Genomic DNA, 27,185 nt, shown 5'->3' with positions numbered 1-27,185 from the left:
CATCACTGCTCCTCAGGAGATGTGTCCTCCATGCTTGCCATCTTGCTGACTTTCTCCACCAAGGCTTCAGGGCTGATTTTGGGAAGGCCGTTGTCTAAGGGACAGCCCTCCACCAGACTGTTCATTGGCGTTGGAGGAACCCGAGTGTCGTCCTCAATCCCAGCGTCCTCCAGACAGTCACTCTGGTCCTGGTTTGAATCATCGTCCAGGTCCAGATCCTCCATGTTCATACACTGAGCTTCTCTCCTTTCCTTCTCCTTTAGGAAGTCTGTGATTATAGGCATCACCTTTTTGCGAGACGCCAGTGTGTTACCCTGAATAAAGGCCTTCACATCTGGATATGGACTGCTTAATGGCTTAAGCTCCAGACTGGGGTTTTTGGCTTTTTCTAGTGCTTTACTCATCTGTGGAAGAAAAGCATTAGATATCATTTAAAACAACTTAATCATTGAAGTCAAAGTGGCTTTATTTTGTACACTACCAATTTAAAATAAACTATATAACTATAAACCTATAAAACTATATAAACCATATCATATCAAAGCTAGATTTACATTACTCCAGTAATTTTAATAGTCTGAATTGCTGATTTTGCGATCAATGTTGAACACAGTTGTGCTGCTTAATATTTTTTTGAAAATTTTAGTTGATGTTTTTTCCCCAAGAGAAAAGGTGTATTCAGCGATAAGGAATAGGCTGGATCAAGCAATTTGCTTTCATTAAAATGGACCGCCATCAAAATACTGGAAATAATGCAAATGATTAAAAACGTGACAAAAAAGTGACAAACACATTAAAATGGTTGAGCATTTAGTGTAAACTACTGTTAAAACACCTGTTAAATCTTTCAAGGCCTCAGATGTCGTTACCGTACGTTCACACCGAAAGCGGCGAGAGCGCCCAAGGTCGCTCTGGCCGCCCTGGCGACAATGCTGTCTGCCTTCAGCTCCAGCGGCGGGAGCGTCCAAACTCGCTACATTGATCTCGTATTTAAAGGAGCTAATGCAGCATATCAGTTACATTCCTGCATAAAACATGTTTCTAGCATGAAAATGTTGCGCACTTCTTATCAAATTCTTTTAACAATGGAAGATCAAGTTGCGTATGGTGTGGCTTTGCTCTATTTATTAAATATGTGTCCATATGTCTGAAATATCCTGAAGCAGCTATACTGTTTTGTACTGTCACGTCGCGTGAGATTCCCGCATTTTTAAGATAAATATATATAACATTTATGAACATCAGTAACTCGCCAGTAACTTATTTAATGCATCTTCCTGTAAGAAAACATTGTAAATAATTGGAAATCCGGCGACCGCAATCATCAAGCCCTTGGGAACAACTGTGGTCGGAACCAAAGTTCACAGGTCTGTGTTCTCTGAACCAATCGGTGAACGTCTTCATTCTGATTGCTTGCCACCGAACCGAGACATAGCTCATTACCATAAAGTTGACTTGATTTCAACTCTCCTCGACGCCCACGCTGGAGAAGACACGCCGCGCTGCTCCTCGCCGCCAGCTCTTATTGAAAATGAATGACTTTCGGCTACTTTGACGCTCTCGCCGCTTTCGGTGTGAACGTCCGGTTAGAATGTCAGGGTTCCATGCTAAGTATTTTTTTCTACTGGCTCGATCAGGCCAGTGATTCAGATTTTTACTTGCCCTGGCAAAATTGTCACTGGCCCCAATAATAATAAAAAAAAGAAGATAATAGGTATTTCTTAGCCACATATTTTAAATAGTGTGTCAAAAGTCAAACATAACTGTATACATACATTTTTTATTCAATATAACTTTTCTTTAAATACAACTGACTAATATTTAAAAGCAAAAATGTGCACTTTAATTTTGACACTCACAGACATGGTCACCAGATATAAATCAGAGAGGTAAGACATTCTCATACATAGCCTCATTTTATTTGTCAAGTTTTGTAAAAATCTATCCATCTATCTATTGAATTAATCAATCTATTAAAAACATTGGCTACAATTATGCATTATAGGCTTAAATTTGAGAGAGAAATAACAGATGAAGCGAGACTGCAGTCTGATAATAAAGCAGATCAATGTTGATCTTTCTGTCGAGGTGTCAGTGCAGAAACGAACAAAACAATAGGCCTAATAGAAAATATTATAAGATTAAAATATGGAAAAATTATCAGATGATAATTTTTGTCAACGGTTAAACAGCTCTCTGTAATCTTTCAGAATGTATTCACTTTCGTATTTGACATGAAACACACATTTGACGATAGGAATGACAACCGTCCATGCTCATTATCTCTTTAATTACCCGTATGGCTATTACACAACCATAATATCAAATCAAATCACTTTTATTGTCACATAATCAGCAGCACGTGTGCTATGATGAGTGAAAAGCTATACACTGTGATATAGCCAGGTTCACCCGTTCGTTGGATTGCTTTGCTTTCTCACTACAATCAATCGGCTCCAGAGTCCGTTTCAATCGAGCTGTGGCCACCTCATTCATGCGATCTCAGACCAATTTTTTTGGCGTAGATCAGAGCGATGTTGCAGTATTCACATATGCTAAACGAACCGCGCTAACAAGGCAAACGAGACGGCTTCCAAAACAAATGTCTGGGTGTGAAAGCACCCCAGCACTGTATTTGCATGCAATTGACAAGCAGTCGCAGACAAAATAAAACTACTGACAAGCCAGCCAAATCGGACCAGTAATGATGCTGTATACTGTCCCAAGCCTTTGTATCCCTTTAAATGCAAATGAGTTGCTGGTCTCCACCCCTTTCCAGAAATGGGCGGAGCCTTTTAGTGTTGGATACTCCGGGAACACCAAAACAAAACATCTACATGTGTTTTTGTCAGTTTAAACTCTTAATATGTGGGTTTCTGGGCTGCACAAACATGAACAGTCATTTTCTTTTCAAAATATCCAGCATTTTCTAGTGTGCTTCACACAATCAATGAAGAAATGGCATGTATTAGTTCTGTCAAGCAGCATCCCTTAAACATGACACACTACTTATGCAAATCAGTAAGGCTTTATTAGCTATGCTTCTATTTGACTATTTTTATGCATAAAAATTGAGTAATTTAAATAATAAAATGATTTAAAAATGTATGCACACAATGGAGTATGAAAAGTTTTTATCTCATAATTAGGAATTAGCATAAACTACTGTGGAAACAACAACCAAATAAATTCCAGCATACACATAAAAAAGTCATGTGATTTTGTTTTAAAAGATCAAGTTATGACAAAAATATGCATGATGGGATGGCATTAATGGACTGTACAAACATAATGGACCCACTGTACAAAGTTTGAAATGTTGTTTTGGTCGTTTCTAAAGTCTCTTGACCAAAATAAGCCACCAAAGTGGTTTTTCGGTTTTATCATTGTCATATTATTATCATTACCTAAAGAACTGTCTTATGCACCTGAGGGATCCAAAAGCCATCGCCCACTTCGACATCATCTTCTGAGAGGCAAGTAAAAAAAGCTCGCAGTGACTTCTACTAAAGCAAACTCCAGATTCTTTTTGATATTTTCCGCAAGTTCATCAGAAAGTGACAGTTTTGTTCTCTGTGACTCGCTGGATAAAAAAATTATTTGCAAATGATTTATGCAATATTTCAGTTTTGCACATAAATCTAATTTTCATATTTGGATGAAAACATATCTAACGTCTTTAGTAGTTGTTTAAAGAGCCCCTATTATGGGTTTTTGAAAATAACCTTCCATGCAGTGTGTAACAGCTCTAAGTTAATGAAAACATTCAGCTGAGATTTAAATCTAAAAGTGCACCATGTTTAAAACTATTGATTCTTTAGCGAAATGGTTAACTCAGAGTCAAATAAATGAATCGAGTTGGGTTCGGATATTTTGTTTGAGCGCATTGACGCGCAACGGTACATCACCAAATATGGAATTACAGTTCCAGTAAAATGCGCATGCGCTTTCACTTCAGACACTAGTGGAGGCGCGGGGAATCACAGGACTGATCATGACGCAGAGATGACAATCACTGACAGATGGAGATTCGGCAGAGGGGAATAAAGTCTACATTTTCACAACAATACTATAGTATAGCCAACCTAGATCTGTGTTTGTTTCTGTCACGTTTTGATACAACGTTTTGACAATCACGTTTTGATTGATACAATAACCTACGCTGCAACACGGGATTCGTCAGATTCGTCGTTTGCCATTGAAGGAGCAGCAGAGACTGTGGGACTTTGTCAGTAACTTTTACAGTTCCTATGGACTACTTTCTTCTTCCTCCAGATCATAACATATAAGTGTAATTAAATTGTGGCCTTGTTTTGTGTAGTTTGCAAAATATGTGTTTAATTTTGTGTTATAAGTTGTAATGGCCTTGCGCGGCTTGTAATCACGTATCTATTATAGATCAGTGCTTGTAATGTATCTCTCAGGTTAAATCTGTATGGGGCTGTTCACATATGGTTAAAGAATATGCTGAAGTTTACTGCGTTCCTGCAGTGGACTCTGTAGCTGCTGTAGCCGTGGTGGGCATTTCTTACTGTCTTGCGCTGAATCCAGTCGACCAATCGCAATAGAATGAGTCATCGGTCCAATCAGCACAGATTAGCTTTGCGGTAAGGTGGGGTTTGGGAACAAAACGATCGCTGAACGATTTATATGAGAGTTGCTGGGATAATAAGGTAAAGACAAATGCATATTATGAGACAATAAAAACGTTTTTTGACCTTGCATGCATATCAGTCTGTTGTTGGAGACCCCCAAAACCAAAATATGACCTTTTATAATGCAAAATACGGGCTCTTTAATTGAGACATATAAGACCCAGAACTACAATTGAAGCATTGGAATGACTGGTTACTGATACAGAGAATAGCCTCCTTTTAAATAGACATTGTAACTTTACTGATCTTTTACAGGCTCAAATAGGCAACAAGTAAAAAAAAAACCTGTAAAATAATGCAAACATGCAGTTGCGAGAAAGACATTTAAAGCCTTGATGTCCAGAAAAGTGCAGCGAGTACCTCTTCCCTGTAGACGGTGCTGGAGCTGTAGACGGCCAGCTGTCTGAAGGGCTCCTTGCTGTCTTTAAAAGAGATTGTCATGGCCAGCAGCAGATTATAGTTGTGACTGTGGCAGAACTCGCAAAGGTCCTGCTGTAGGCCACTTCTCTGAAGAAAATCCTGAGACACAAACCAACTGTTAACACTTGACATTTACTAAAAACACTGTTTTAAAGAAAACCCTAAAGACACAACTGCACTGTTGACACTTGAGCTTTGAATAAAAATAAAACACTGCAATCCTTTCACTATGCGAGACAACAAAAACTCATTAGCAGATACATGTTTTCCACATGTTTATACCTTCTTCTGCTTGTTTTCAGCATAAATATTTTTTTATTTTAGTAAAGATGTTAGTTAAGTGCATTACATATCAAGAATTTTAACGACATACAGTCCAAAAATAATGTTTGCTGTTTATTCAAACTACTTATTTAAAATGAGTTGAAAGAACACAACTCTTAAAAATGTTTTAACTTGGTTGTTTAATGTTCAATGTTATGTACACTAGTTTGGGGTCAGTGGGATTTTTAAATGTTTTAAAAATGAGATTAAAATTAAAATTTATTAAAAAATAAGCATATCCTGCTCACCAAGGCTGCATTTATTTCATTAATAATACGGTACAAACTGATCAACTGTGAAATGTTATTGCAGTGTAAAATAACTGTTCAAAAGTAGCTTTTATTAATTTATTCCAGAGATTTTAAAGATGAGTTTTCAGCTTCATTAACCCAATCTTTAGAGTCACAGGATCCTTCAGAAATTACTGTAATATTAAGTGTTATTATTATTATTATTATTATTATTATTATTATTACCATCATCATCATCAATATTATTAATTATTATTATTGAGCAATTATGACTGAAGTAATTATTTCATTTGAAACTACATACAATATGTAATAAATAAATATTTAACAAATTTAAGTAAGTATTTAACAACTTAACAATTTTTTACATTTAATAAATGCCGCCTTGATGAACAGAATAAATTTAAATAATTAAATAATTATAATACAAAACTGACCCCAAACTTTTGACCAGTAGTTTAAACTGTAAAAACTAATGAGCTAACTTAATTCTTTCATGTTGCCCCAACACAAATTAATTGTGTGGAACCCAACATGTTTTACAATAAGTAAAAATATGACATTATCAATAATAAAAGAAACATCCCAGAATAAATATAAAATAAATTATCACAAAGTGCCAAAAACAATAACAATAACTACAAAAATAAATGTATCAACAACAAACTGAAGATTAATGTCTTCAAAGAATGGCATCAAAGTTTAGCATGATTATCAGATTACAGATTTGTAATTTTATAAATATTTAGTGTTTTAGTGAGTTGAACAAATATTTTCCCAAATTTGTTTTGAGAGGGTTTATAAATCTGTTCCCAATATTTTATTATTATTTTTATTATGAATCTGTATATATATATATATATATATATATATATATATATATATATATATATATATATATATATATATATATATATATATAACACATTATTCATTCATTCATTTTCTTTTCAGCTTAGTCCCTTTATTAATCTGGGGTCGCCACAGGGGAATGAACCCCCAATTATCCAGCATATGTTTTACGCAGCAGATGCCCTTCCAGCTACAACCCATTACTGGAAAACACCCATACACAGTCATTCACACTCATACACTGCGGACAATTTAGCAAACTTAATTCACCTGTACCGCATGGCTTTGGACTTGTGGGGGAAACCAGAGCACCCGGAGGAAACCCACGCAAACATGGGAGAACATGCAAACTCCACATAGAAATGCCAACTGACCCTGCAGAGGCTCGTCTAACACTTACTAATCTTATTTTTTAAATATTTTTTTATTATATAGAATTATATTTTGAAAATATTGTGAGATACTTATGTATTATTTACGATTATTAAAATAAATTTATTTATTTAACATGCCAAGCTAATTTTACATCTCTAACTTTTTTATATCGTGTCATCTACAGTGTCCCTGTCTCCTGTATCATGAACAAAGAAAGTTCTGACACCTTTCTGCCATCTGATTAAACAGATGATGTGCAGCTACTGTACAGTGCAACGTGAAGAGAGCAGGCAGGTGACGTGTGCAGTGATCAGTGGGTGTGTGAGACGCTTCGCCCTGCCCTGCGGTGAGTCTGGGTGTGTCTGAATCGCTATTAATGAGGAATTCACTGAGTCATGTGGACAAGCGCATGAGCACAGTCTGTGCCCACAATAGCAGCTCCTTACATTTCAGAATCCACGTTTCCTCTTTCTGGATTCAAGAACGTACCACATAACTCATTACATACAGAAGGAAACATGACATTGGCATGTGATCTTCTAATGTTTCCTGAAAAATCCTGACAGATTGATTTAAAAATGCATGAGGTCAGATTTATTCCGGTGGTCAAAGAGATGCACTAATATAATGACAAAAATGCAATATTAATAATTCATTGAGGATTTTTGCTCTCTGTAATATAATCAATATTTTTCTATTGAAATGAAACATGGAAATTCAGCACTGAACAAAACATCTGGAATGCTTCTTGCAAACATGTAGGAACACGCATAAGCAAACACATCTTTTGTCTTTGGCCATAGATCACATGGCTTTTGTTCACACTGAATGTTTATTTTGCACTTGCAAGACTTGCATTGTAGGTATTACATCATTTCAAGCTTCAATTATGTTAATAACACAAGACTACATGCAGCATGTACAGCAAAACTTGTTCAGCTCTGAACCTGATTTAATTGACAATAAAACATTTTTAAACAGATTTTATGATTTTCTAAGTAATTTTTAATGATTCATCAACTTATAGTGGGTTTTATTTTATTCAATCTCTACAGTGAATGAAAATTCTAATATTGTATTATTATTTCACTGTGACGATTCAATATTGAAATGTATTAAAACAATAGCTGCATCCCAAATAGCACACTATACACTATGCACTTTGTACTTATGCACTTAAACACTCAACAGCATAGTATATGTAGTGTCATCCTAAATGAAACACTAATGTTTTTTTAAGAAGTGGAAAGTCACACCATTTCCCTGATGATGTTTGACGTTTGCCAAATTAGTGAAATAAATGATCCAAATACCAAATAATACCTGCCGCGAGTATAACCATATTCACCATCTGTATCACTCTTGTAGGAGAATTTTGCTTTCACAATCCAAAATAAATAAAGTAATCCAACATCAGTGCCCGAAAGCTCCGCCCCTTCCACTTTGTGAGCAAACCAAGCAGCAACCTCCCGCTCTCCCTCATGAAGCAAATATGGAAGAAACTGAAACTGGAATTCATCAAATTCTGCTAGACCTGGCTCTATAATAGAGCAGATTTCTATTGACCTTTCTGTTAAAATGGCCAACTTTACAGCCGAAAGAAAGGTGTTTACAGCCTGGTACAAAAACAATTTTGGTTCACATAGCTAATATAACCATGAGAGGGGTGAATTTTTTTTAGAACTCATCCGTTTTGTTTATATTAAGTTATATCAAGTCTGCATAATTAAGGACGTAGCCACTTGAGTGACAGCTAGGTCTCGCTGGTCACCGTCACTTTACCTCAGCTGATTCCGGCTGATTAGCCGCTGAGCTCGGCTTTGTATATCGTATTTTTGTTTTGTTTTATGTGGCTACACACAATCAGTTGCTTTTTGGAATTATTTCTAACAATTATCAGACGATAGGGCATACAAGTTGCCTCCATTTCCCAGGTGTGTGAAATTATACTTGTATACCATCTCTATAAATCTATTTGTATTATTTAAGATATTTTATCATTCAGAATTTTCTTTAGAGCTGTAATGCACTCCAGAATCTGACAGATTGATTAGCTGTAGGCTATAGAACAGTCATCTGAAGCATTGTCAGACAGTGTTATGCCTGGATTTCTTCAATAGCCTTGCATTTACTAACACAGACTATATTTGAAGGGTTTGGAAGTAATTTGTGTTTTCCTCTAGTAAAAAAACATCATAATAACAATGCTTAGTGGCTTAATGTATTACAACAGTGTTTTTAAAGGACTAAACATTTTACTGATAAAGTGCACAAACTTTTATCAGTAACTTTTATTGTTTAATGATCAAGTTTAACTTCATTACAATGTTAATGCATTATGTTTAATTATCAAGTTTAACTTCATTACAATATTAATGAATTATGTTTAATGATCAAGTTTAACTTCATTACAATATTAATGAATTATGTTTAATGATCAAGTTTAACTTCATTACAATATTAATGAATTATGTTTTGCTTTGATGAAATTAAAGAAATGCAATAAAGAAATCAGATATTTTTAATGTTTTTTTATTTTATTTTGAGGATTCCAAAAAACAACATTAAAATGAACGTGCACAACATGCCCCTTATCTGGGCAGCAGTGCAATAAGACGCAGCCTGCCATTTCCATTTCAAGATCAGCTCGAGTCATTCCTGGGAATGTGCTCAACAAGGAAGGGTCAATCTCCAGGGGTGTGTGTCAAGGAAAGACAGTCTCGTTTTTTCCTTTCGCAACTCGCAAAATCTGCTCTCAAATGCAGTTTGCATATCAACGATCGCACCTTGTAAATAATCACCGTTGAGTGAGTGATCGGGATGGGCTTCTTTGAATTCTCTCAGGGAGGGAAAATAAGAAAGCGTGCCCCGCTGTACATCTTTGGCAAAGACAGCTTGCGCTCCATGGCGCATCACACAGCCGCCGGTTTGTTTACAACAGCTACCTGCCTGGCATTCCGCCCTGCTGATAGAAACGTGTGTCGCAGGCTATGACGCAAATCTTCGTTGACAGAAATGTTGAAATTAAATATTCTACACACTTTTACAGCATTGGAAAACGTTAAGATTGTTTGTCCTCCTATAGAAACCATATGAAAACAAAAATATATTTACCTCCCTCATCGTTTTCCATTTTCAAACATTTTTTGAAAAAGTTCCAGGGAGCCACTAGGGCAGCGCTAAAGAGCCGCATGCGGCTCTAGAGCCGCGGGTTGCCGACCCCTGGTATAACTATACCCTGATTAAGCAGTTCATGCCCCTGCTCTTTATGCATTTTGTTTCATTCTTGATCCTAAAAGAATCTTTTTTTTTTTACTTTTTAAAGTAGTTGTGCATCAAATATTCAGTGTTAAAAGAATCTGAAAATTCTACAGTGACTTATGATATTTTATTCAGTTATAAAAAAAAAGTATCGTTATCACAATTAACATTTTAACAAGAGGTGTGTAAATTCAAGAGTGGAACTGTATATTATTCATTCATTCAGTTTCCTTTAGCAGTGGTTGCCAAAGCGGAATGAACTGCCAATTATTCCAACACCCACACACTCTCACATTCACACACTCACTTATGTACTATGACCAATTTATTTTATTCAATTTACCTATAGCGCATGTCTTTGAACTGTGGAGGAAACTGGAGCACCCAGAGGAAACCCAGACAAACACGAGAAGAACATGCAAACTCCGCACCGGCACTTAGTCACAGTGCCACTCCACTGTATATTCATTCATTCATTTTCTTTTCGGCTCGAACCACTGACTTTCGTGCCATGAGGCGATCGTGCCACCCACTGCGCCAATGTGCCACAATATTTTATTTATAATTTTAATCTGATTATTTACATTGTGGCAATTAATAGATCACAATTTTCTTTAATATATTTTTGTTTGTTTCATAAAAGAGATGTTTGAAATCAATATAGTATACTGACAACTAAACCTTTTATATTTTTAATGAAATAAAACTTTAAGTAATCCGAAAGAAATAATTTTTTTATAAATGTATTATCATTTTTTGTCCAATCCATTATGTCTGTGTCTGCTTAAAATTATGAAGCAATGGATTAAAAATATACTGTTATTAACAGAATTTCACTACAACAATAATTAAATAATTTACAACTTTAATTAAAATGCAAAATAGTTATCTAAATTTTAAAAAGAAAAAAAATTACATCTGTATATATGAATTTATATGTATGCAAAACTATGATGAAAAATGCAATAGCCAAACCCGTCAAATCAAAAGTTCAAAAGCATCAGAGATTGTAGGACATTTGAGATCTCAAGTGACAGATTCCATCCAGTACTGACCTCTAGTGTCATGTAAATAACACTGACAGCCAATCTCAGATCGCCACCAGACGCTGCTTTCATGTCTTTCAGCAGCATCTGCTCTGTGGACAGGCCTGAAACACAGAAGAGCACTTTGAAATCACTCGAGGATGAACACGTGCTGTAAAGTCTCAATCTGAGCCTGCATCAAACTGTTTCACTTCAAGCATCGTCTCTCACCTGACACGTCAAACTTGGCATTCTGCAGAGACTGAAACAGAGCGCCCCGCGGAGGCAGTTTTGGGAAACGCTGCTCCAAAAAGATGGCGTACTGGCTGTCCTTCGGGGTGACTTTACCTGCTTCAGGTGCCATGTTAACACAGTCCAGGATGATGGTACCTGTCAACACAAACCACATTCAGCAAGTCAACGAGATTTTATCTTTCTGCTGACAGTTCGCATCTTTATGAAACCATCCTGACTACCAGGAAAAATATTTCAGAATTACCTTTATCCTTAAAGGGACAGTTCACCCAAAAATTAACATTTACTCAATATTTACTCTCCCTCAGGAGGTTATTTCTAAGCCTTTTGTGTTTATTTCTGCTGGTTGAACATAAGAAAGAAATATATTTTGAGGAATGCTGAAAAGCTATAACCATGATATCCATAGCAATAAAAAAAACTTTACTGTAGAAGTTAATGGTTACAGAATTCTAACATGTTTCTAAATGTCTTATTTTGTGTTTAACAGAGGAAAAAACTCATAAAGGTTTGGAACAAATGAGAAGTGAGTAAATGAGGACAGAATTGTAACTTTTTTGGGTGAACTATACTCAAGTATCCCAATCGTTTAAAAGGTAATTAGTGAACATAAAACATTATTTTTGGGGAAAAAAGTTATTTTAAACTAATCATGTCTCCACTAGAGTTTACATCAGAATGTGGTGCATACAAAAGTGAACCAAAATAAAAATAAAATATAACAAAAATACCAAATTCTACATAGAAAAATCAGTAAAATGACTCCACATCACTGTTAGTGTAATGTACAATATGAAACTTGTCTTGAGTTTTTTTCTGATTATCTCACAGTATGATATTTCAGAGATTTTACATAATAATGGCTTAATTTGGAAGCATTACTCATCATCACATATGTTTTGTTGTAACAAGCAGATTTGTGACACCTTCATGCTTGTCAAAGCCCCTTTAAAGGAAGCCGCTGTTCCACTATCGAGTGGAATGGTTCTGAGCAGTTCATCAGTTCACCCATGGCCAGAGTTCCATCTCAATGAATGGGGGAAAACCTGAAATCTCAAATAGTGCTCGCTGAATTAAATTACATTTCAAATCAGCAACAACATCTGTCCCATTACTGTTGTTTCTTAAGCCTTAATTACATTTAAAATGAGTTATTTTCAGTTTGCACTGCACTAATCTCTTTTACGCCAATTTCATTGGTAACCAGAGAACACAGCTGCAAACACTGGAAGAACTGAGACAAAAACCCAGAGCAAACCACAGGATGACACTGGAAGGACACGATATGTGATGGGATGAGATGCCATTGAAAAAAATCAATGCAGGCACACAGTACTTACTGAAGCACAGGGCTTGTTGTAACAAACGCATTACACATGATCATCACAAACCCCTCCCTAAAAGAACCTGGTATCTATAAACATTAACGATTGGCTATGTCAACCAGAAGGCAGGATCTCCTTCTCTGTGGTGGCCATACTGAGCATGGCATTGCTCCCAATTCGTAGTAATGCAAGTTAACTGTCTTTGCATATCATTTTAGGATGACAAGCAGATACAGCATTGCTCTGATACATGTTTTATTTATAGAGAAAATGAAAAAGCACTGCAGTATTTGAGTGTTTCGTGTTTGTCTGATATAATTAGTCTACCGAAATGTGTATGTTCCATACAAAGTACGAAGCTGATTGGTCAGTTCTTGTCACCTGACTTGCTATGCGCTCACGGCATTCTGAAAAGTTGAGATGTTTTTTAACTTGGCATGCCTGGAAGGTTGTGAGCCGCTCTCAAATTGCGTGTACAAGACAAGACGCAAAATGTGTTCTTGCATAGACATGTTGAATTCAACTGATTTGTTGACAAATGGGTTGCCATTCCTTATCAGTTTGTAGGTCCTCGCTGGGCCCTTTCCCCTTCGCAAAGAAACTTTCAAAAGACGTCTGGTTCTTACTCTTTTTGCTAGCTTGTGGGTTACATTTTGGCACTCAAGTGACCAAAATTTAACCAAGAGAATGCAGTCATTTTTCAAAATAAAAGATTGTTCAGACTCCGATAATAAATAAAACCAAAATAATTAATGATTTCTTGTGCAGCCCCTTACCAATTGATCCACAGACCGTTACCGGTCCATGGCCTGGTGGTTGGGGACCACTGCACTACTATCATGTTACAGATTGCAGCAAGGACACACACTCAAAAAATAAATCTAAAATAGAGATAATAACTGTCCACTGGGGAGAACATTTTTTTAACCCTCTAATCATGGCAAAAATATGTCTTGCATTGTGTTAAAAAAATAAATGAAGTATCATTTAAAGCTTTATATGTAAAACAACAGCATGTCATGCCAAACTTTGCTTTATAAACACTTTAAACACAGCACTAAGCACTTTTCATCTTTCCGAAACATGTTGATGGATGCCACTTTCTTTGAATTGGAAATTTGAACAACCCCTTTTACATTTTATCATTTAAAAGTCCTTAATGTCCCCTTTATGCAATGAAAAGATTTCATTTAAAAGAGGTAGAAGATATTCACATTTACATAGATCCTCTAGAGAGGACAAATGCACTTCTGGTAGTCAGGATTCTATTGCAGATCTACAGGGTATCATGTACACACAGACTAGCTAAATGCCAGTGAAGAGCACGCTGTGCCCATCTGATGTCTAACATGACTGAAAGGCAGTCATGCTGGAAGAGCTCAGCATTCCTTTGAGTGTTTATCATGTTGCTATAACACTCACCGTATAAAAGCTGAGCCACTTGTTGGTCGAGCACTGCGGGTGACTTCTGGGCAATGCGCTCAGTCACCAGGGTTGTGCAGGAGCCCACAGGCTCCACAGTGATGGGGCAGGAGGAGGAGGGTCTCTGTAGGAGATGATGGTCAATCACTTCCACAACAGCGTCCTCAAGCTCACTGTCAGCACTGCAATCAGAGTTATTACACACAGTAAATACCCTCATTTATACTTCACAAGTAAATTAGCTGATTTTTGAAATATAGTTTCTAATAATAGGATATTTTTGCATAACAGGATCTCATCCAAATCCTTTCATTTTGATTTATGGCTGTTGTAAGCTATGAAATAATTTCTGAAATCATTCAGCGTACTGATATGGAAGTAGGGCTACACAATATATATCGTTTCAGCATCGATATTACAATGTGAGCATCAGCAACAGGCACATCGCAGGATCTGCAATGTCGAGCATTCAGGCACACAAAATTATAATGTTTGTAACTTAAAGAAACTGTAATTGTAATTATGTATAAATATGATGAAGACTATACTGGATCATTTTACATTTGATTATAAAATTTGCACTGAATACAGCAAGATTTCCAGATATCCATAGAACACTGTTTATTTAGTTTCTGTCTTTGCTGTACTGCATTTTTCACGGCTCATGATTGGTTTATCATATTTTTTGCAGATGTACTTCCCTACAAAACTATCCCAATCAGTCTGAAATGATGAATTCTTTCCATAATAAGCAATTTATTTCATCTAGTAAAATTGTACTCAGTATCACAATATGTATGATAGAAAAATAAAATACTGCAATGTCATTTTCCCCCCAATATCATGTGATGCAGTTAAGACATATCAGGATCTACTTTAGCTGTGTGGTTCCCTGAAAATTGCTGCACATTATAGAATGTTCATCAACCACCAAAATCAAGCATTCAACAACCCCATAGTATAGAAGTATAATAGTAATAGTATAATAGAAAATAATGCACAAATTGTAATGCATTTTTACCTAATAATCAAACAGCCAATTATTCCCTACATATAATATTTATTCTCGATTCTAGATAAGAATTATATCATCTCATAATTATCATGAACTAGAGGATGGAGAACACCATCAACAGAGCTGTATTTTCATTGTGTGGCATGAGCTTCATGATAACATGTAGAACTGAGGTATAAGTTAAGCCAACAAAAGAGCAAAAAGGAAGACTTAGGGTGCTTTCACATCTGTGGTTGGTTCATTTTGTCTGAAACAAGGGCAACAAATGATACATTTAGCATTTTTCTGCCGTCTTTGTGAACTTTTTACATCACACTGCCTGATTGCTTTGGTCCAAACCAGTTGAAAAAAATGAAAATGCAGTCATGTGACAAAACCCACATCACTCATTGGCCAGATGTTGCACTGCAAAAAATGCTTTTCTTACTAAGATTTTTTTGTCTTGTTTCTAGTCCAAATATCTACAAATTCTTAAATCAAGAAGCATTTTCTAGACAAGCAAAACATATTGTCTTGTTTTAAGAAATAATATGCCAATGGGGTAAGCAAAATAATCTTGTTTTTCTATTTGTAATAAGATTATTTTGCTTACCCCATTGGCAGATTATTTAGCTTGATTTAAGGAAAAAAAACTCACTTCATTTTGGCATACTATTTCTTAAAACAAGACAATATGTTTTGCTTGTCTAGAAAATGCTTCTTGATTTAAGAACTTTTATATATTTGGACTAGAAACAAGACAAAAAAAATCAAAAAAAAAAAAAAAAAATTCTAAATAAGAAAAGCATTTTTGCAGTGTATTTCCTAAACTGCTTTTCGATTGGTCAGAATTATCGTGCAGGAAAATGCCAATGGAACTCCTGCAAGTAAACAAACTGGCTGACACAAAATGTCGTTTTTTTACTACGGAGGGACGACTGCGCTGGCTGATTGTATCCCTGGTCATAGTGCACTATATAGTTTGTATAAATCACTTTAGACAAACTATACATTTTGAGAATGAAGCGCGGCTGCAGCTGGAAAACAATGTTTTAAGGCATTACAAATGGTGAAGGCGCATCACAAGTCGCTTCAGGAGGAGGCGTGAATTCATTTAGCCAAACTGCGACATAGTCATCTTCCAGAAATATTACCAACAATCCATCAGGTAATGTTTTACCCTCTCTCTCTCTAAAATTGTTGGTAAAGTGCTGTCAACAAATATTTGTCTTCCACATTCCATAATGCACAGTGCATCTGCCTACAGCAGCTGGATTGGTCCAAAAGGTGCAGTAATTTTTGCGTTTGGGTCTGTTTTAGTTTGGATTATGTTCTCACCACAAGCAAACTGCTCCAGGGTTCATTTGAAAGTATACCGAGACCACCTCTTCATTCACACCTGCCCAATTGACCTGCACCAAGAGGGAAAATAACCTCTAGTGCGATTCAACCGAACTACAGTGCATCCGGTAATTTTGTTTTTTTCACATTGTCATTATGGGGTTTTGTGTGTAGAACTTTGAGGAAATAAATTAATATAATCCATTTTGAAGTAAAGCTGTAACATAAAAAAATGTGGAAAAAGTGAAGCACTATGAATGCTTTCCGAATGCACTGTAAATAAGGCAGGTGTAAAAGCAACCCAAATCACACACAACTGTGAAAAGAACGCAAACCTGCAGGCAAAGGCGACAGTTAAAGTTATGGCTAGCCAATTTTTTTTAATGCAAATGCGACGTGTCAACTCTAAAATTGCATTCCTTATGTATGAGAAAATGTAATAAGGTGTGGTGTTGATTCCTTTTATATGCTAACACTGACCTGGGCAGGACATTGTGGTCGACCAGTGTCAATGTCAGCTGTTTGTTCTTGTGCAGGCCATGGAGATCCACCTCATCCCTGAACAGCAGGTAGTCCTGCGACAGACCGCTTTCTCTCAGCAGAAAGATGCTGTCTGACCGCAAAGGGAACTCAGCGCGTGGAATATTGAGCACAGGCACAGGTATCCTCTTACAATCAAGACTCTACAGCAGACAGACAATAATCTTCAATCTTTCCAATAACACCACAGCAAACATGCTTTATTAGGTTGGGCGTTACATACCTTTGAAAGAAAGTAGGCGAAGGTCAGGGCTGATACCATGGAGTCCATATCACAAGCCTCATTTCCCATTACGACATGCAGCCCTGGGCTGTTCCTACTACAACTCTGAGAATGAAGGAGAACAGTGTCACAGGCCGCTGGACTAATATAGGACAAGAATTCATAGCATTTAACTGCAAGCCTAGTTCTCATACAGCTTTAATTGTTTCTATTCTAAATGCCCCATTATGGTTTCTCAGATATTAACTTTGATGTAGTGTGTTTAAGCTGTTTGTGATTATAACATTTCAAAGATCATAATCCATGATGCATTGAGTTGTCCTGCAAAATATAGAACTAATGAAAACTATTGTACATCTTCTAATACAAACTCTAATCATGGGATGATAACCAGTTTCAAGGTTTACAATGGAAAATTTTTCTGCATTTCTACAGTATATAGAGATGCAATGATTATGGATTTTGGTTGAACGATTATAGTCTGAGGAATAAACACAGATATCACGATTATTTTGCGTTCATTAATTTCAAAACACTACTGGAAAAGTCCTTTTATTTTAAAGTGTTATTTATTTCTGCTCAGTAACCAAATAACACCGCTCAAAATAATAAAAAAAACAAACAATAGTGGCAACACGGTGGCATAGTGGGTAGTACAATCGCCTCACAGCAAGAAGGTTGCTGGTTCAAGTCATGGCTCGGTCCGTTGGCGTTTCTGCATAGAGTTTGCATGTTCTCCCCGTGTTTGCGTGGGTTATCTTCAGGTGCTCCGGTTTCCCCACAAGTCCAGAGACATGCGGTACAGGTGAATTAAATAAGCTAAATTGGTCATAGTGTATGCGAGTATATGCAAGAGTGTGTGGGTGTTTCCTGGTGTTGGGTTGCGGCTGGAAGGGCATCCGCTGCAAAAACATGCTGGATAAGTTGGAGGTTCATTCCACTGTGGCGACCCCTTATTAATAAAGGGACTAAGCCGAATTAAAACGAATGAAAGAACAAACAATAATCCATTTCTCTTTGGATTTCAAAATATGTGAAAAAAAAGTTGTTGGCATTTAAACAGAATAATTTTACACTGAAAATAAACGACAGAACAAGTAATAAATAAATAAACATAACAATAAATTAAAACAATAGTATTTGTCTAATGTAAATCTAAGCTACATATAGCTAAGTATTTCCTTTTACAGGTAACAAATGTAGTCAAAGGCTGCTGCTGAACCTCCGTCTAAAAGGCACTTTTGATCAACTATATCACAAAATTGTTTGGTATTTTTATTAATTATGTTTTTTTTCTCTCTCTTTGGTGTATACTGAGTGTATATGAAGCTGATCAGTCCAGTTCTTGCAATGTGACTCGCCGCATTCTTTTAACTAGGTGCGCCTGGAAAGCATGTGTGAGTGTGTCATGCACCTCGTGCGCCGTGTTCGCACACATTGCTCCCAATATGCGCACGCAAGCAGCACACCTTTATTGTTTGTATTAGGGCTGCACGATTCTGGCTAAAATGTGAATCACGATTTTTTTTGCTTAAAATCAAGATCACGATTCTGTAAAATAAAGGTTAATATGAGCAGGATATTATTATATTTAATTCTCAAACATATCATCACCTTGGAATTATAAGGTTATATCTGCATTCTGAATGATTTTGAGATATTGAGCTTCAAAGTTTTTGCATTCCATAGCAAACAGTATGTGTGTAACATTTTTTATTTTTTTTAAGTCTTAAAATGTAAACAATAAGTTGTCATTTAATAAGAATACATCAATAACTCAAATTTGACAAAAATGTCAGCTAGAAATGTCTTACCCAGACATTTAAAAAGAACATATTTTAGAGCAGTAATCACAGTACCGTGATAATTTTATCATCATACCGCCAGAATCTTATACTTTCCCATGCCTAAAAAAACTCATGTAAAAATTGCATAATATCTACCTATTTTATTCACTGGCTGCCTGAAAAACTTCTGCTTTTATCGGCAAATACTGTAGATGTAGATGAACTGTGGAAGAGTTTGGTTTGTGTTGTTGAAATTTCGAGAATTTGAATTTTTGAATTTTCGAGAACTCTCAATGCAATCTTTTCGATGAAAATCCAATAAATAGGAAAGTGAGCAAGTGAGTGTTTACAAATACTGAAGAAGTCCTCCAAAGCTGAAATTCATGTATGAACTGTTCACCTCCTAGCTCATTTCTACTGAGCGGTACAGTAATTATAATACTGTCCTGAAGCGGCGTTCAGTATAGTACTGTACTGAATGACTCATGTAAAACACACTGTAAGCTGTAGGCCAACCACTACAAACTATGCCATCTGATCAATCAGAGCAGAGTTGAGTCTCAGAATAGTAAGTTTAAGAAAACATCCTTGAATGAACCCTTTCAGACCCAGTGAGAAAAAAAAGCTAATTCTGAAATGTCTATTATGAGACTTTTTTAGTCTCTTTAAGCCCTGTATTCAGGTAATCCCATTGCACAAGACCTTTAAAACAAAAAAGAGCAACCTTTAAAACACACAATGTGTCACTTTAAATCAGCCTGAAATACACAACTAAAATGTCAGTTTGTGATTTCAGTCACATTATTTCTGCGCAAATATTTACAGCAAGTAAACTACATGACAAGCTGGAAATGCATCCAGCAGGCTGTGAAGAGTTGCAGCTCCACAAACTGAGCTTCAGCTGACAAACAATGCTGAACATATGATCAGCCAGTCCTCTAGAGATGACTGACAGCCAGTGTGAGGAGGGTACAGTGTGCCAGAGATAAAACACCTCCTGCTTCTCACCACTGCGTGCCTTTAACAGATGATAACATGAATGATTGACAACAAAACTCATTTCCTATAACCTCTATAAATTAGTCAATATTTTGCACTGAATGTAAAGCTGATGATATGCCATGTAAAATTGTGGGTAACAGTTTTGTTTAGGAAAATTGTTCTTTTTTTCTGCTAGTGAATGTAATGAAGATTGTTTTCACTACTTTGTCATTTGTGGTAATTCCATCTGCATTAAGTGGCATTCACACTATCATTTGTTTGTTTATTATTGTTTTCTATATGTAAAACACTAAGGGAAGCTGGTAGAAGAGGTGACAAAAAGATGCTAGGTAGAAGGTCTATTAATGTTACAGACTAAACCTACTGCCTAATAGGCAGTGCCTATCACACTTAATATAATAATCCAAATTTATTGTTACCTTTGCAATTTTGAGTACCTGTTTTTCGGCTTTCCCAAAGCATTCATGCTGCCATTACAAAATACAAGCTTGCAGGAATTAGTGGTGTTGAAATAAGTATCCAAAAAAAAATATATATATATTAAAAACAACATCAATAACAACAAAAAACCACTGTGTTGGTCTCTGGAAAAATTGTGACCCAAAAACCCATTTAATACCCCTCCACGGTCAATTGAAAAGTAAAAAATACCACAACAGCAAGAGCTTCAGTTATATTTAAACATTTCTTAAAGAAAGAAATCATTGACTTCTTTCAGTTTCATTGTGAATGAAGTTCTGCAAAACTCAAAATGAAAAGATACAATTATAAATAAAATAGTTTCTTTTTTATTAAATTGATGTCAGGAATAATGTGAATATTATATTTGATGGCAAAAAAGAAACCAAAAGAGGGATTTTCTTATGATTTCAGTAGCAGATGCTGACAGAAATAACGATTTATTTTCTTATTGGGTTGATTGTGCCAACTTTACATTGGTGTGGAAGATTTATTCATGTTTTTAAAAACATTTTCAAGTCTCCATCGAATTTATTAAAATTTCAGACATTTTTGGTAAATTACTATGAAGACATTAGAAGAACTGCGTTGTATTTTATAAGCGCTTTTAAACAAATTTTTTTCTTTCTGGACAATGCTAAATTTTCAACATCATTATTTATTTATTTTTCCAGATATTGACTATCAGCCTTCAAATATAGCTATGAGCATCAGTGCATTTCTACTTAAATACGCTCATTGGCCACTTTATTAGGTACACCTGTCCAACTGCTTGTTAACGCAGTCAATAACATGGCAGCAACTCAATGCACTTAGGCATAGACATGGTCAAGATGATCTGCTGCACTTCAAACCGAGCATCAGAATGGGGAAGAATGGAGATTTTCTCAGACGGGCTGGTCTGAGTATTTTAGAAACTGCCATCTGTAGGGTTTACTTTACAGAGAATGTTCTGAAAAAGAGAAAATATCCAAAATATCCAAATATCCAGGGCACAAATGCATTGTTGATTCCAGAGGCCAGAGGAGAATGGCATGACTGGTTCGAGCTGAAAGAAAGGCAACAGTAACTCAAAAAAAAAAAAAAAAAACACTCGTTACAACCAAGGCATACAGAAGAGCATCTTTGAATGCACAACAAGTCAAACCTTGAAACTGATGGGCTACAGCAGCAGAAGAGCACACCAGGTGCCACTCCTATCAGCTGAGAACAGGAAACTGAGGCTACAATTCACAGAGGCTCACCAAAATTGGACAATAGAAGATTTGAAAAACGTTGCCTGGTCTGATGAGTCTCGATTTCTGCTGTGACATTCGAATGGTACGGTCAGAATTTGGCATCAACAACATGAAAGCATGGATCCATCCTGCCTTGTAAGAACGAATTAGGCTGGTGGTGGTGGTGGTGGTGTAATGGTGTGGGGGATATTTTGTCGGCACACTTTGGGCCCATTAGTACCAATTGAGCATCTTGTCAACACCACAGCCCACCTGAGTACTGTTGCTGACCATGTCCATCCCTTTATGACCACAGTGTACCCATCTTCTGATGGCTTCTTTCTGCAGGATAAGCACCATGTCATAAAGCGTGAATCATCTCAGACTGGTTTTTCGAACATGACAATGAGCTCACTGTACTCAAATGGCCTCCACAGTCACCAGATCTCAATCCAATAGAGCACCTTTGGGATGTGGTGGAACGGGAGATTCGAATCATGGATGTGCAGCTGACAATAAATACATGCATATTGTCCCACTGTGTGATTGGGTGTCCAGAAAGGCACCATTTATAAATAAAACTAATTATTATTATTATAATTATTATTATTATATACATACATATATATAAAAATACAGACTGCATTAAATTTGTTGTATTTAAAACGTTAAAAAAAGAGATTTCAAGAGCCTATATTAAACCCTACTTGAGAAATGAAGAGCACTTCTAATAGAATAACACCGAATACATCACCCTAGATTAAATAAATCCTTTTATCTCTCCCCATGATGATGTTAATTAGTATTCGGCTCGCTCCATTACTCCAGCCGAATACAGCAGCAGCCATCAGTGACGTCAGCATTAAATGATGTACTCTGATCTGGGCAAACAGCTGGGGTTTGTTTGAAATGCTGAACGACAGACTGTCAACACAGACAGACTGAGCTCACAGCTGGCACAGACCCGGGACAGGCTTGTTTAGGGCGAATTTTTTGGCAAAGCTCCGTCTCTCTCATGTGATAAACATCACCAAAAAATCTCAGTTTGATGGGGAAGTGAAGGAAAAAAAAACATGCTTATTCTGAGAACTTGCTTATTAGTCACCGTGATGTGAAATGGACCACGCGATGGTGAGTAAACAGTACAAAAACCGTGGAAAGTGTCTCTATATTTGCAACCTCACGCTTCGGTGCGGAAAAAAAGCACTTTAACCACAAGTGAAACCGTATATTTTCTTTAATCATTGACTGAATTGGTTAAAGAAACCATCTTTGCTCGCTTCTGTGAGCTGAGAGACTCAAAGTAAACACAGGGATTGATATTAGGTGGTTAGCAGTCGGAGAGCGCAAGTGTTTGGGTTTAAAACAACAGTGTTTGGGGTTGAGAGATGCACTGCTGTTGAGCAGATGTGGATAGGATTGTATGAGCCGGACAGGCAGCAGGTGTTATTGTCTCTGCAAATACAGACAACTTGTGTCATGAAACTGAGCGCATGAGGCTGTAAAACTAGAAAAGTGGGAACCATTATTATTGATTAAACAAAGTATCTATAAAAAACATTCAGTTATGGAGCTGCAAAAGCATTTAAAGGGCTAAATTTAATACATTTATCAAGGGAAAAATATACATCTTAAGTGTGATCAAATTTGCACAATTACAAAGTGGAAAATAGAGTTGGGTGTAATAGTTCTGCAAAAGAGTAAAGGGATTACTTTTAATGTTTTCATTTGCCTTAAATACCAGAAATAAATTCAACTGTTTATAATAGATTCAGAGAAGGAGAGTAACAATAAACAAATATATTTTGCAGAATAATTAGATTTTTAAGCTAAAGGATACATTTATCAAGACGACTGAACATGCTTAAGAACCAATGGATTGAGTCAGTAATAATGAGAGTATAGGATATCCATTTATGAAATGTGTTGTAGTTAGTTAGAAATTTTTGAATAAAAAATGCTTGAAGTCTGTGTCATGAGTGATGATGCAGACAATTCATCTTAGATTTTTAGTACAACTGTTTAAATATAACTGTAATTTATTCCTGTCATTTAAAAGCTGAATTTTTAGCAGTTAAATACCATAAAAAAAATGTAACTTCTGGTAAATGCTCTCCTTCTGAACATATTCATCAAAGAAAGAAATTCATCTTACATTTTTTTAATTATTATATTGAAAACAGCCAAGCAGCAAGATTATTATATTAATATTAGAATATTATTCTTCGAATATCTGTATGATTTTTGAAGCATCACGTGACTTGAGTAATGATGCTAAAAATTCAGCTTTTGAAATGACAGGAATAAATTACAGTTATATTTAAATAGTCGTACTAAAAGTCTGAGATTATTGTCTGTATCATCACTCATGACACAGACTCCAAGATTTGTTTATTCACAAATTTCAAAGTAATTACACCATATTTCATAAACGGATATCCTATACTCTCATTATTACTGACTCAATCCATTGTTTCTTAAGCATGTTCAGTTGTCTTGATAAACATAAACTTTAGCTGAAAAATAGAATTATTCTGCAAAATATATTTGTTTATTGTTACTCTATTCTTGTTGTACTTTGGGTGAAATAAATGCAGGCTTGGTGAGCAGAAGAGACATCTGAAAAAAAAAAAAAAACATAAAAAAAAAGTATAAGATTCTGACGGTATGATAACCTTGGATAAAAATAGCAAGGTATCATGGTATTGTGATTACTGCAGCAAAATAAGTTCTGTTATGGGTGCTTTCACACCTGTAGATCATTTGTTTTGTTCTGAAAAAGTGATTAAAATTTTTAAATTGTTACTTGCTAGTAAAGTCTCCTCACATTGGTCAGTTTCAGGGATTATTTTGCAGAGTCCTGCTCAGCTGTCATGTGTTCTTATTTTAATTGATGACGATGAGCAATAGGCATTATAAGCGAAAGGTGCACTTTAATTATGAGTGGTGACACCCACAAACATGTTCGCCATACATAAATCAATGGTAAGACTTGCTCATACATAGCCTTGGCTAGAATTATAGGCTTTACATCATAAATAGAAATAACAGACATACTAAGACTGCAGTTCGGTCAATTAAAAAAAAAAAAAAAACTAAATAAAACAGTTGGGAAAATCGTGAAAAAAAACCTAAACAGACAAAAAAATATATACCTTAAGAACAGTATAACGAAAACTTTCTGGGTTTTAAAACCTAAACTTTTCCAAACTACGGTATACCTTGAGACGGGTTATCATCCCATGCCTAGTGTACATGCATGAATCTGGACGTACTGGATTTACTAGGTTGCAAAAAACTATATTGAAGACAAACTATAAAACTAAATTTAGAAAAGAGTTAATATTTATTTTAATTCTCTAAAAGTCTGATAGATTTCTTACTAATTTTAATTTAAAATATTGTCATTTAGAGCACTTTTAGTTATTTGTCTAGTTACATTTAGCAGAAAACTGCAATTGATTAAAACATGTTTTCAGTTGTTGTCAGTGAAAAAGCAATAGGTTACTCCATATACTGCTTTTATTACTTCTGAAATGAAAACATTCATTTTTGTCTGTAAAGGAATCTAAACATGTTTGAAAACATGGAATAATTAGGTCATTTAATTCTCTAAATGACGAACCTTTAACTTTAAATGTAGAAGAAATCATTAGTTTAGCATAAAAAGAGTGACGAATATGAAAATGAGAACTGCCAAGTATTTTTTAAACTCCAAATACACAAACTTACAAAATGCATATAGAAAATATAAAACACAATTATGCACATAGAAATATAAAAACTTTTAGGCTACGTGTGGCAAAAATGCGTAATTATAATGTGTTGTATTGAACTGTATTTTGGATTGAACTCAATTGTACTGAATGTGTGTGAATATGCATAATTAATAATCACATTTTCATATAATTATACTAGTTAGCACCATAAGTTAACAGAGCATTGCATTACGTCAAAGTTACACTGTTGTAATATTTATAGGTGTAGTCAATGTAAAAACAAATCACTATCAAACCTTTTGTTCTAATATAGATGATAAACGTAAACAAACATATGTGGTTTCTCGCAGTGGTCTCTCAGTCAATAGCGCATGCGGCCAGGGTCCGTGCACGCGCGTCATACCATATGACTTAAGTCAATATCAAGTGTACATTAAACAAAGCATACATTATTTACAACACCAAACTATCACATACGACAAGCACACTCAAGTGTCTGAATGTCACGACACTAAACGACTGGTTACTGGCCACATTTTAAGTGGCTAATATGGTAGAAGACAACAAACCACGCGTAAGTGTTTAAGCGCACAGTATTAGCTCAATCTTACCTTCAGCACATCACGACAGCTCCGTAAATACGCCTCCATTGTTACACGGAGCACGAGGGGTTTCACGTTGCGGAATATCCTAAAGAGTTTAAAAATGCCCTTCAGTGTACCGAAATGTGTAGAGGACCTCAGCGCTTCACTGTGTGCAAGTTATGAATCCAGAGCTGTGCGAGAGCGTAGACGTATCTCATTGAGTTACGTCCTGACGTCACATGACCAGACGGTAAATGTAGTTCTGTGGAGTTCTGAGAGTTGTAGTGCATGTTGGCCAACTTCCACAAGACTACTGAACTGTGTGTAGATAAAGGCTATATATATATATATATATATATATATATATATATATATATATATATATATATATATATATATATATATATATATATATATTTTTTTTTTTTTTTTCCCCATACATTTTTCATCCAATTTACAGGTTAATGGCTAATTTAATGCTAACTAAACTTAACTCCTGCTACCTAAATAAACATGCAACTTACTAGCCTACATAGAGGTAAATTTGGTTTTATATTTGCACATTCGTTCATTTAGAAGTCCCTATATTGTTTACCATGGTACTTTGATTATTCGATTGGATTTAGCACGCAAGTATGATTTTAAAACAACATTAACACTATCTAATTCACTGTGAACAATGTTGTACTTTGATTGTCATTTGCTGCTAATATGATTTCCCTACTTAGAATTTGCAAAGAATACTTTCCTGAAATTATATTATTAAGGAGAATGTCTGATTATCTGAATATAAAACCAACTTTACCTCCATCTAGCCTTCCTGATTAAACAAGAAAGATTACATTGAATTTATACAGCTCTCATTGTGCAAAATTCAACCTAAAACATGATTTTATGAAGGGAAAACTATCTATTTTTACAAACAGCAATTTAGACTGTCCAGCAGTAAACCAATGGGTTAAAATTAGATTCAGAATGGAGTCATCCATTTTTAATGAATAAGTATCAAAAGTTATGAACCAGTATTGAAAAAATGATAAATCTTTAAGACTAGTCTCAGCAGTTTATAAAGCGCCCAGCTCCTAGATCAAACAAAAACATACAAATGAGATAAAATTCACAGGAATTGGTAACCAATTTGTTAAAATGTAAAA

The 27,185-nt window shown here is 35.6% G+C and overlaps 1 protein-coding gene across 1 annotated transcript; it reads right to left on the bottom strand.

Moving 5' to 3' along the window:
* Positions 1-2: 2 nt before the first annotated feature.
* On the bottom strand, positions 3-26,228 carry prune (prune exopolyphosphatase). Its single transcript, NM_001160294.1, has 8 exons — positions 26,059-26,228; positions 17,264-17,368; positions 16,981-17,183; positions 14,166-14,347; positions 11,395-11,553; positions 11,194-11,288; positions 5,016-5,174; positions 3-404 (listed from the first exon to the last, which is right to left on the bottom strand). Exons 1-8 carry the CDS (start codon positions 26,095-26,097, stop codon positions 3-5), a joined length of 1,344 nt encoding a protein of 447 aa, NP_001153766.1. The 5' UTR covers positions 26,098-26,228.
* Between the last annotated feature and the right edge of the window lie 957 nt (positions 26,229-27,185).

This window comes from Danio rerio, chromosome 16 (assembly GCF_049306965.1).
Source record: "Danio rerio strain Tuebingen ecotype United States chromosome 16, GRCz12tu, whole genome shotgun sequence".
Lineage (NCBI taxonomy): Eukaryota > Metazoa > Chordata > Actinopteri > Cypriniformes > Danionidae > Danio > Danio rerio.
This window is presented reverse-complemented; position numbering and strand designations above follow the sequence as displayed.